This window comes from Gracilinanus agilis, chromosome 1 (assembly GCF_016433145.1).
Source record: "Gracilinanus agilis isolate LMUSP501 chromosome 1, AgileGrace, whole genome shotgun sequence".
Classification (NCBI taxonomy): Eukaryota; Metazoa; Chordata; class Mammalia; order Didelphimorphia; family Didelphidae; genus Gracilinanus; species Gracilinanus agilis.
The window spans coordinates 554720893-554733406 of record NC_058130.1 but is presented as its reverse complement, the minus strand read 5'-3'; the positions used below and the strand labels follow the sequence as shown (position 1 = coordinate 554733406).

Below are 12514 nucleotides of genomic sequence, written 5' to 3'. Positions count from 1 at the left end.
TAGGACAATAATTTAGAACTAGAAAGGATTTTGGAGACTACCTAGTCCAAACTCTCTCCCCATTTTGCATATGAAAAACTGAGGTCCAGGAAGGTAAAATTCTTTCTTGTACAACAAAAAAGGTTGTACAAGTTTTAAATAATTGAGTGGGGCTTCAAACCCAGCTCTTCAGATTCCAAATTCAGTGTTCTTTCTACTCTATGGCACACTCTTCTTTGGGATAAACATCCACAGTTACTTTAACTAATGCTTGTCCAGTCTGGTCTCCAAGCCCTTGACTGTCCCAGCTTGTCCCTGTACCAGTACTAAATATAATAGTCCACATATGGTCTGACCAAGGCAGAGTCTATCATCTCCTTTCTTCTGGAAATGATTCTATTAATGAAGACTAACACTGCAATGACTTTTTTTGGCAGCCACACCACGCCTGGTTCATGTTGGACTTGCAATCCACAAAAGATTCCCAGGTTTTCTCTTACCTAGACCTCCAGCTAATAATTTTGAACAGTGGATAAAGAAAGCTAATCTTCAGAGTGAGATGGAAGAAAGCTATTACAGAAATTGTCCGGTGATCTCTAGGGATCTGAATGCCCCAAAATATTCAAAAATGAACCAACAGATGAGATTTTGACCAAAGGGCTAGGCAGCTCTTTCACCTCATTTCCATATGAATCTCACTAAAGATATAGTCTTCAATGATAACAATCAAGAGCTACCTAGACCATCTTCTCAAAGAAAAATGATGGTCAGGATGCATAATGCAACATGTATTAGTTAGACATGGTCTCTTCAGGGATTTATTTTGCTTGATTATGCAAGTTTGTAACTTGGTTTTGTTTTTCTTTATTTTTTCCTCAATTGGGGGTGGGTAGAAAGGAAAGAAAATAAAAATTAATTTAATTTTAAAATAAAAAGTAAATAAAGCGCATGATTCAACATTTAGAATTTTTTTTTAGTAAAAGAAATGGTTTCATGCAAATTTTGCTTACAGAAAGTCTGCTTTTAAAAGGATTCAAGTCACCAAATGCCTAAAATTATCTGCTGCTCAAATAATGTCTTCAAAGAAAAGTGAAGTTAATCTAATATATCTCCTTTTCTTAGACTACCAACCAAGGATGGTCTGAAACTCTTAGCTGTTTAAAGCAATGATCTACAGATGGAAGACAAAACAAAACAAAACAGGAAGTCATATACACCTCCAAGAATGACAGCAGTTCAGTCTATCATTTTTTTTTCACTTAATTTACAAATGATATTTGAGCTACTAAAAAAGGGAAAGATAACATGGCAATGTCAACTCTTATTCATAACATGGCATTCTTTAGAACTAGAACAAAAATAATGATTTATTTTTAAAATCCCCCGTCAGTGTAAAATTAACTATTACTAAGAAGCATTTAGAAAGAGTATGGAAGGGAGCAGCTGAGTAGCTCAGTGAATTGAGAGCCAGGCCTTAGAGATGAGAGGTCCTAGGTTCAAACTTGGCCTAAGACACTCAGACTCTGGGCAAGTCACTTAACCTCCATGGTCTAGCCCTTACTGTTCTTTTGCCTTAGAACCAATACACAGTATTGATTCTAAGATGGAAGGTAAGAGTTTTAAAAAAAAAGAAAGATTACAGAAGAAATTATAAATACTTGTAGTAGCAGCATGAATAGCATGGTCATCAAAAGTTATTAAGAACAGAATGATAACATAAAAAATTTTTAAGATGCTGTTACAACAAATTTTAGATAATAAATCCCAGTTTAGAATTATTTATATCACAAAACTTAGAAATATGTCTCATATGTAATTTAATTGAACTAATTACAAAGTTGCGTCTATGAAACAATTTAGAGATTGCTAAGAGAAAAAGTCATTTTGCATAGGCAGAAATCACAAAGAAAAATCTTAATGATATCCAGTGCCTTTTATATTAAATTGTCAGTGTCACTTCTGTCAAGTATATAAATGCTGATCTATTACCTAGGTGAGAGATTAATCTGATTTTAAAAGAACAATTTTTTTCTTACAAAAGAAATTGTCTAATCACACCAATGCTGAATTGTCAAAATATCTTCCTCTTCCCATACAAATTAAGTTTTATTACAGATCTCAAGCTAAAAGAAAAATGTTGCATTGTATATTGGAGAAAACAGTGAATGAAAATATATGTATTTTTAAATATTTATGAAAACCTATAATTAATTATCCTTTTTCAAATTTCAAACAAAAAACAAATTCCTGGTTTTTCATATGCACTATTTTTTGTTCTTATTCAAATTTTTGCCTCAATTATACAACTTTAAATCAATTTTTTTTTTCTGTTTCAATAAGCTTTCTTTAAATAGATACAATCTAGACAGTGGGAATAGTCATCTGGCTAGTGTTACAATAATGCATTCTACTGGGAGCTTCAGACAGAAACTATTGTCTCTTATAATATACAAATAATCCACTTCATTTCCCCCTGGACAATGGAAATGTTTTGAGCAGAGGCACAGCTGTGGCTAACAAGGTCTATGGACCTGCTACCATTGTTTACCAAACTGATATTTCACTCCAGCAGCTGATGAACTCTGAGTTTCCAGTGATCAACATGATTTTGCCTCCTCCGATTAATATATCTATTCTTTCACATGACTAATACAGATTAGGTGTGGAAAGGAGAGTTGTCAGAAAAGAATCAGGAGTAACTTCTGCTTTGAAAAATGAAAGGGGGAGGGAAGAGTTAGTGAATTAAGAGGATAAAGGGGTTTATTTAAAAAAACAGAATCATACAAGTACAGCTCCTGCTTGCCTAGCAGTGTTTCTGCTTTTGAGCTCTGGTCAGCACAACTGTAGTTATAACCATTAAAGATCTGAGAACCCTCCACAGTCACTTAACAAACCCTATTTTGCTGAAACAGCCTAGAAGCACTTAATTGAAAACAATTATCATGAGAAAATAGAAGCTGTGAAGTAGGATAAAGGACATACTATGTAAGAGGTCCAGTAATTTCATGTTAAGGGAGAGGGAAACAGAAGGAAGAAAAAGGTGACCAGCCTTTTGCAGGCTTTTCCATCTAACTCCATTGGTTTATATAGACCATGATTATCATCAAAGGAACGAAAAGCGCATGAAAAGGAATTTTCTCATTCCAAAAGTTTAGTCTGAAACATTCTAGACAGTCTCAAGGGGAAAAAAGGTTAAAAAATTACCTTAAATTGACTAAAGATAATAGAAAAGAAAATCTCATTTTAATAATGATAAAATCATAAAATATCTGGGGAATTAACCTTCCAAAGCACATTAAAAACATAGATTCAGGGGCAGCTGGGTAGCTCAGTGGAGTGAGAGTCAGGCCTAGAGACAGGAGGTCCTAGGTTCAAACCCAGCCTCAGCCACTTCCTAGCTGTGTGACCCTGGGCAAGTCACTTGACCCCCATTGCCCACCCTTACCACTCTTCCATCTATGAGACAATACACCGAAGTTAAGGGTCTAAAAAAAAAAAAAAAAAAAAAAAAAACATAGATTCAATTACAAAATGCTCCTTAAAGAAATAAAGAACAACTTTAAATAGTGGAGGAACATTCAGTGCTCATGGCTAGGCCATGCCAATATAATAACAATGATAATACTTCTAAAGTTAATTTACACTTTTAATGCTCTACCAACCAAATTATCATGTGGATACTTTATAGAACTTGATAGGGTAATAACAAAATTCTTTTGGAAAAAATGATCTAGAATATTAAGGGAAAAGACGAAAAGCAATAGGGATGAAGGAGAAATGTACTTCTAGATATAAACTATATTATAAAGCCAACCATCATCAAAGCCATCTGGGATTGGTCTTAAAAATAGAGATAGAGCAGTGAAACAGACTAGACAGGGTAAAATCAGAAACAATGGAACTCAATTACTCAGTGTTTGTTAACATAGAAAACATAAATTCCCCAGGAAAAAACTCTTTAGTTGAGAAAAACTGCTGGGAAATCCAGTAAGTCTGGCAGAAATTAGGCTTAAACCAACATCTTATATTACATTCCACAATATATTCTAAATGAATATGCAACCTTAATGTTAAAGATTATGTTAAAAAAATTTTAGAAGAGACGCACATTATATACCTTTCATAGCCATAGGTAGGAGCTATATTCTTAACCAAACAAGAAGTAGAGTCAAATATAAAAGAGAAAAGAAAAAACTTTGATTACATGATAATAAAAGGCTTCTATACAGACAAAATTAATGCACCTAGGATGAGAAGAGAAGTAGTCAAATGGAAAAAACATCTTTCAAATTTCTCTTACAATTGTGTGGTATCCAAGATATATAAACTACTCACACAAATAGCCATTTCCCAGTGGATAAGTGGTCAAAGAATATGAAAAGATATTCCTAGAAGAATTGCAAAGTATTCACAATCACATAAAAAGAACACTTTAAATCACTAATAAAAAAGAAATGTAAATCAAAACAACCCAGAGGTTTCATTTCACATTCTACAAATTGGCAAAGATAACAAAAAATGGCAATATTCAGTGCTGGAGAGTGTGTGGAATGATAGGCACACTAATACATTGGTGGTGGCGCTATGAAATGGTACAAATATTTTGGAAAACAAATTGGAATTATGCAAATAAAGTGATTACAAGGTCTATTCTCTTTGAACCAGAAACTATTACTGAGCATATACTCCAGGGAAACTAACAATAAGAAGAAAGTCCTCGTATGCACCAAAATATTTATAGGAACACTTTTGGTGATATAAAAAAATAGGATACAATGTAGATGTCCGTCCACTAGGGAATGGCTAAAGAACATAAATGTAATCAAATATGACTGTGCTATAGAAATTATATATGTGATGAATGTAGAGAAGCATGGAAAGATCTACACGAACTGATATACAGTGAAGAAAGCAGAAGCAAGGAAACAATATACATAATATCCACAATGTAAACAGAAAGAACCACACACCAAAAAAACCCCAACAAAAATGAATGTAACCAAATTATAAAAATCACATATAAATCATATGAAGAAGTATGAGAGGACATCCCCAACTCATCCCTTCATGGAGGTAAAAAGTCCAGAGATGCTTGTGTTTCCAGACTTTTTCAATATATCAATCAATTGTGCTAATTTTTTTCTCTTAAAAGTACTATTTGTTATAGGGGGGGGGGTGGTTCTCTGGAAGAAGAAGAGAGAGGGATACTTTGTATAACTATGATGATAAAAGAAACAGAAGACAACAATTTTAAAAATTTAGGGGGAAAAAAAAAGACTAAAATTACTAGTGCCTAGGGCTGACTGGTACCTACATCACAAAAAAGCTGATAGCACAGGGCTTAAAGTTAAAGAGCTGACCAAAGGGATAAGGGTGTGGGATTATAGAGACATATATAAGAAACCTTAGAGAATATTTAGTCCAGAGGTTCTTGACCTATTTTTGTGCATTATAGACTCTTTTGGTCTTTTGATGAAGTCTATGGATCTGTTCTCAGAATAGTTTGTTACCTACAGTCAAAAATCAAAGGAAATAACTAAATTTCAGTTAGAGAATAAAGCTATGATTTTCCTCCCATTCACAGAACCTGTGAAATTGGATCCATAGATGTCAGAAATCCTGATCTAGTTCAACTCTCTCATTTTATAAGTGAGAGAACCAAGACTTGGAGAGGTAGTTGACTTCCATAATGTTATAAATGTATTAAGTGATGGAGTCAGAATTTAAACCAGGCATCCTCTAACTCCAAGGCCAGCACTCTTTTTATTGCACGCACTTCTGCTCATCAATAGAAAATGTCAAAAAATGGCAGCAAAATGCAGAAGCGGTTTTGCAAAGACATCTAGCAGAGAAGATCTCTGGGAAAACACCCACTAGAGAAGTATTATAACATGGGATAGAGTAACATGTTAGATAGAGTGCTGAACTTGGAGTCAGGAAGATATGAAATCAAAATCTGCCTTACAAATTAACTTTGATCCTGGGCAAGCCAATAAAACCTTTCTGTACCTTAGTTTCTTCATCTCAAAATAAAGGAGTTGGATTCAATGAATTCTTAGATCCCTTCTAGCCTTAAATCTATGTTCCTATGATCATCAAAGAATATCAGTCATAGTAAGTCTGCAGGATTAGGGAGATGATGTGGTCCTCAAGGTATATTCTCTCTCCCAGTAGTGGTGGAACAATTTGTTTGACAAAATACCTCTGTGATATAATTTTGTGGGGTGAGAGAATATTTGTCACTAATTTTGATTTTTTTACTCAAAATATTTTGTTTAAACCATATGGGTATACATGCACATATATAAGGATATATCCGAAGTGTGTGTATATAGTTGTCCTATCTATTTTTTAACCAACACCAGATGACTTTGATGATTACTGCTTTATAATATAGTTTGATATCTGGAAATATATTTCTTCTTCATCCTTATTGCTTTTCATCTTTTCCCTTGACAGTCTAGATTATTTATTTTTCCAAATGAATTTTGTTATTATTTTATCAAGTTCTATAAAGTATCCACTTGGTAATTTGGTTGGTAGGACATTAAAAGTGTAAATTAACTTTAGAAGTATTATCATTGTTATTATATTGGTATGGCCTAGCCATGAGCACTGAATCTTCATCCACTATTTAAGTTGTTCTTTCTTTCTTTAAGGAACATTTTGTAATTGAATCTATGTGTTCTAGGTGCTTTAGTAAGTCAATTCCCCCAGATAGTTTATGTATTTCATAATTATTTGGAATGAGAGTTTCTATTCTATTATTATTTTTGGTCAATTTAAGATAATTTTTTAGCCTTTTTTCTCTTGGATCTGTCTAGAGTATCTCAGACTAAACTTTTAGAATGAGAAAATTTCTTTTTACTCCCTTGATGATAATTATGGTCTATGCAAATCAATGGAGTTAGATGGAAAAGCCTGCAAAAAGCTCGTCACCTTTTTCTTTCTTCTGTCTCCCTCTCCTCTAACATGAAATCATGGGACCTTTTATACAAAGTACTTCAAACATAGGATAACTTTCTATGAACTTGCATGTTGTGGAGGCTTGGGGTACAACATGTAGAAATACTAAAGAGAGCAGAATTCTTTAAGAAAAGAATTTTTTTTTTCTGTATCCAACTTTATCTACCATCACAACTAGAACAGATTTATTCTAGAGAGAACAGTATCAATTCTCAGTGAGGACAAAACAAAACAAAACAAAACCAAACAAAAAGCTCCACAAAAAAAATAACCAAACTTGAAAGATATAAGCACTGTTAAAGGGCATTCTTTGAGAAGGTTGTGGTGAGCACATGGTGAAGTACCATTCACAGCTTTTCTTGGATATGCTCCTACACACAAAGGAATTAAGCCACCATGAAAAGCAGATGAGAAAGTAAAGCACTAGTTAGAATGTTAATGAACATAATAAGCACCGAACTTTTCTAAGTCTTATTTTTTGTGAGGATCAAATAAGATAATATTTGTAAAGCACTCAGCACAGCACCTGGCAGGTAGTCAACACTACATAAATGTTAACTATTATTATTAACCCACAATGGACACAGCTTTTGATAAAGCTTTCCTCCCCTAGTTAGAGACTTGAGATTTCTTTTCTTGGATCAAGAACAACCCAACCCAGAAAGACTTCAGGGACTTGATGCACATAGCACATTTGTCATTTTAAAATTAGAGCTTGCTGAGATGTGTTTTTTTTTAATTGTCTTTTATTTGAACTTATTAACCCAATAAGACTTCTTCCTATGGGTTTGTTGGTTTTGTTCTTCAGTTTAACGACTTTTTACTCATTCCAGCTCTCCACAGAGAATGAAAAGTTTCATAGGAATGGTGGCAGCAGGACCTCAAAAAGGAAGGCAATATTTTATAGGTTCTTAGCTTTCTTGAACACCTAGGACTAAAATTTCTAGGATAAGAAACAAAATCAATTGACCATGAGTTTTATTAAATTCACAGAATCACAGTATGTCAGAGCTAGAAGATATGTAAGAGATCATCTAGCTCAGCTACTACTCCCCAGTCTTATAGAGAAAATTATGGCCCAGTGACTTGCTCAAGGTCAAACAGTTTATGTGAGATAGGACTCTTGTTATGAAATAATGGATTAATAGACAAATACTATTTGTGAACCAGTTTCACATAGGACAGAAGATCAGAAAACCTGAAGAAGTGATAGTGAGAACACTATCACTAGATAGGAGACAATAAGGGCACGGCAAAATAGTACTAGACTTGGAGAAAGTATTCACAAACCATTAGAAAAATTCCCAAAGTCCTATTTTCTCCCTAGGTTTGGTTTTTTCTCCTTTGAATTAACAAAAAAAAGTTTAACTAAAATTCATATATGACATTAATTTCACAACTAACTCTTCCAGATTGCCAACCTTTATATCTTCCTTTCTATGCAGAGGGAATGATGGGAAATAGGTCACATGGGTGGTCATATCTAGTCCTAGAATATACTCTAGAGAGTACAACATCATTTTCAACAAATTAACTATCTCCTCTGGGATTTGATCTGCCATTTGCACACATCCTGCCTAGAGTGTCCATTATGAGCTAGCCAACTACAGAGAAAACAAAAACCCCTAAGGAAGGCTGGTATTTGAAGTAGTTCAAGTAACAACATTTTTAAAAAATTGGTATATCCCCAAAAGAATGCCCTTAATTCTTGTCCCTGGATAAGAACAGACATGATAGAAATTAATATCCACACTCCATTTATAGGGGAATCAATTATGCCAAAAGTTACCAGAGAAAAGATGTCCAAAATAAGGCACAAAAATAAATATCCAACAATGTATCCTGAAAAGATGGGAGACTATCTTTTAAAAACCAAGATCTGATGGAGAGTATCTTTTTAAAAGAAAATGATTTCTCTCATGATTGTGTACTTTAGGGATCAGCATTTTTGAGTATACTTTAGAAGGAAGAAAGTCCAGTATTTACATTAGGCTAATAGAGTGTTCATTTTGCTTGTTGTCTTTTGAACTTAACTTTGTGGCCAATACAAAGAGTTAATTTTAATTAAACATTTACCTTATCCTTTTGACACTTCTCCCCCTCAGTGAATTAATATTGTCCTTCTTAGAGCCCCAATTTGCATATTACTCCTTTATTCTCATTAATATTAATGAGGATTCTTATTATTTAACTCTATTGGTTAAAGCACCTGCTAAAAGGTCCAGTATGGTAGATTTAGTACTTGTATGGGTGAGTTAATTGATAGACTTGGGACTGGAAGGAACCACAGAGATCCCTCTAGTCTGGGAACTGAGGCCCTGGTTATAAGATTTATTTATGGCCATATATCCAGTTCATGGAAAAATTAGGACAAAAATCCAGGTCTTCTGATTCCCAATTCTGTGATCTTTCCAGTTCATCATGACTCTACCCTGTGTTTAGACTTAAAACAACCTCTCCAGCCATGACCACTAACATATAATCTGTCCTGAAAATGTATGTTCCTGTTTATAAAAGATAGCTCTAGAGTATGGATGAATCAGTATAAGTCAGTCACTGCTACTAGACAAAATAATCTCACTGGAATGTCCAACTAGATGATCTGGGGTTGAGATTTTTGTATTGGGGAGATTAGATAATAAATTAATTGTATTTATTTCTGCTACTTGGTAATATTTGCTTTTTGTAATATAAGATGAAGACCCAAAGAAAGTGACAAGATTATATTAATAAAATCCTTCTTTTTCCTCTTTTTGCATTCTAACTAGCATTCAGACAGGCTGATTATGCAAATGATCCATGCTATCAGACGATTATTTAGATATTCCTTTCTGCATGCCTGGTCTTAACAGCTTCAGAGAAAAGCCAGAGACAAACTATGAGCCATTATACAGGGTAACTGTGGGACTATTGTTATGTAGTTCCTATTTTCAGACAAGGCGGGGGAAAATTAAAGATATAGCAGCTGAGGGCAGATGGAAGTGGCTATTCCCTGGAAAGTACTGTTTGTGTGTAATAAAAACAAACAAACAAACAAACAAAAAACAGAAGCTTCTCTTGGTAGATAAAATGAAAACAACTTTGAGGTTCCTCTGATAACTACACACCAACTAATTCCAACTATCTCAATTTACACTTTACGCTTCCAGGCTTCCTTACGCAGTTTGTCTAATTCAAATACAACCACCAGTTCGAGTCTTGCATCTATGCTCTTTCAGGCCGACCATCCTTATTCCAGATCAGAACAGTGTTCCCTTACTGATGGAGGATTCTGCAGCTTAGTGGATAGAGGGATGTCAGACCTGGATTGAAGTGTATCCACCAACTGCAACTGGGCAAATCACTTTATTCCTCAGTGCTCTAGACAACTCTAAGAGAGCAAATTGCAAAGATGCAGACCTGAACTGGGAGAGGGAGTTTTTTCACTTGCAAGCTCCATACCAATTAAAATCACAAATACATTTGTATCTGCACCGAAGCCTGATCCTTAGTCCGTAAATCTCTTTCAGGAAATATTACAAGTGGTTTTCTATCCCGCAATTATTTTCAGGAATACAAACATATTTTCCGAGGTGGGCTGTGAACACAAACGCCCTTTCCTCTGTTTGCTTTTTAAACTCAGTAGAAATGAGGGTCTGCAGTAATTTTGCTGCTCATTAATTTAGAGAGGAAAACCAACACCACTGTTCTCTCTTCTTAGCGGCGCAGAGACGTATTAGCATGAAGTAGCAGGCCAGAAACAAGAAAAACCAAAAGATTTGGAGAACCTGCCAAGGGCAATTCCCATTTACCCACCCCCAAGCTCCCACCATTCCCTTCTTCCAGAGTTTTCTGCCCAATTTAAGTATTAGGATGTGTAGGGGCGGGAAAAACAAGAGGGGAGGGGGAGAAGATTCGTAAGAGCCTTTTAAATCAAGCGGTGGTGGCCAGTCCGCCCCTCCCGCACCAAGCAACTCTGGCTGGGAGGGAGGAGCCCAGAGCGGCGAGGATGTGATCAACAAGCTCTCGGCTCCCACCTACCTTCAGACTTAGCCAAATTTCCCTCCGCCCATCTCACCTTGAGATAGTCGTTCTCTGAGCGCAGTTCCTCCATCTCCCGCAGCAGCTCCTCCTCCTCCTCTGCTAGCACCAGCTGCTGCAGCTCACACGGGCTGGGTGCCTGGTTGGTACCGCCGCTTCCAGGCCTCCCCTTTCCATCTTCTCCAGGGCCACTTTTCCCGGAGGTCGATCTCGGCTGGGTCCGCCCCTCAGCATCCTCTCCAATTCCAGACCCCACCTGTCCAGAGGGAACCACTGAAGGGCTGGCCCTGCCGCCCCCGCTCCCGGGGGAGGCACTAGAGGAATAGTGAGGTCCAAGGGGCTCAGGGCTGCAAGGCTGTCCCCCTTTCCCGTTGGCATTAGGGGTGGGGGCTCCCCGTGGCTCCCGATCGCTGGAGCCGGTGCCTGACTCAGCGTCGCTGCTGGCTGTTGGGATCAGGCGTTGTTCATCAGACAAGGGCTCAGAGGGACAATCTGACAGGTCCGAGCTACTGTCTGTGTGGCTGATGCGGGTGCCCAGAGCCAGGGAACCAGAGAAGTTGGGGGCTTGGGCAGTGGGGGCCGAGTGGCTTGGGCTGGTTAAGGAGCAGACAACGGGAGCCGAGGCAGGAGCTGGAGTCTGGACTGTTGTCCCTTGGGGCCCGGAACCTCTCTTGCCTTTACGGCCTTTAACAGTAGCTGCCCCCTGTTCCCCACCTGTAAGCGGCGTCTGTGGCTGTGTCTGTGGCTTTCCAGCCTTCGACGGCTGTTCTCCCGTAGGTGCCCGGGCTGCCTTCTTGCTGCAAGGGGAGGACTTGGCATTGCCTCCCTGCTTGTTCCCGGTTCCCACCCCCTTGTCCTTAGCTCCCAGTTGGCCTCCCCCACTGCGTCGAGAGAGGCGACTCTGGGTGGCCAAAAGCCCGGGAGACGGCGGCGCCTGCGATGTACTAGGATGCGCCTTGCCAGAGAGGCTGGGAGATTTGGGTGCCGACGGAGCGGCCGCAGGAGATCTGGAGGTGGAAGAAGAGGCAGCAGGGGCTGGACCCGGAGCCCGAGGATGAAGATCTTTCAAGAAGGGTCTGGCGGGCGAGGGAGTGCGTTGCAGCCGCTTCTTCTCCGCCAAGGGGTGGTGGTGGTGGTGGCGGGGGTGGTGTTGACCGTGCGGTGGCTGCTTCACGTCTGTACCACCGCTGCTGCTGCCGCCGCTGCCTCCCGTGCCGTTCACAGTCTCCATGATCCCTACGAGCTGCGGAGGGACAAGGTCTGAAGCAGCCTGGGCCTCTGTAGCAGGGGAATGCCAAGCGCTCGCAGCCTCTGAATCCCCGACGAATCTAAGAAAGAGCTATGGCAGCAGGAGCAGGGGCAAGAACAGCAGTCCCCCACCTCCCCTTCCTCTTCTTGGTATAACGCAGCAGCAGCACCAGCAACAGCAGCTTCCAACCTTCTTGTTTGCTCTCTCATCACTTCTATTTCTCACTCAGCCTCCCACCCCCCTGACCCCCCCAGCCCAAGCTGCGACACCCCCTCCCACCCGCCCTCCCAACTCTCCTGC

The 12514-nt window shown here is 38.4% G+C and overlaps 1 protein-coding gene across 1 annotated transcript in view; it reads right to left on the bottom strand.

The window, feature by feature from the left end:
- The window catches only part of MTCL1 (microtubule crosslinking factor 1), a 168104-nt gene extending 155661 nt beyond the window's left edge, over positions 1 to 12443 (bottom strand). Inside the window, exon 1 of the mRNA XM_044666826.1 lies at positions 11003 to 12443. Coding sequence (XP_044522761.1) covers positions 11003 to 12196 — 1194 coding nt within the window. The 5' untranslated portion in view covers positions 12197 to 12443. The remainder of the gene's footprint in view (positions 1 to 11002) is intronic.
- Positions 12444 to 12514: the final 71 nt, after the last annotated feature.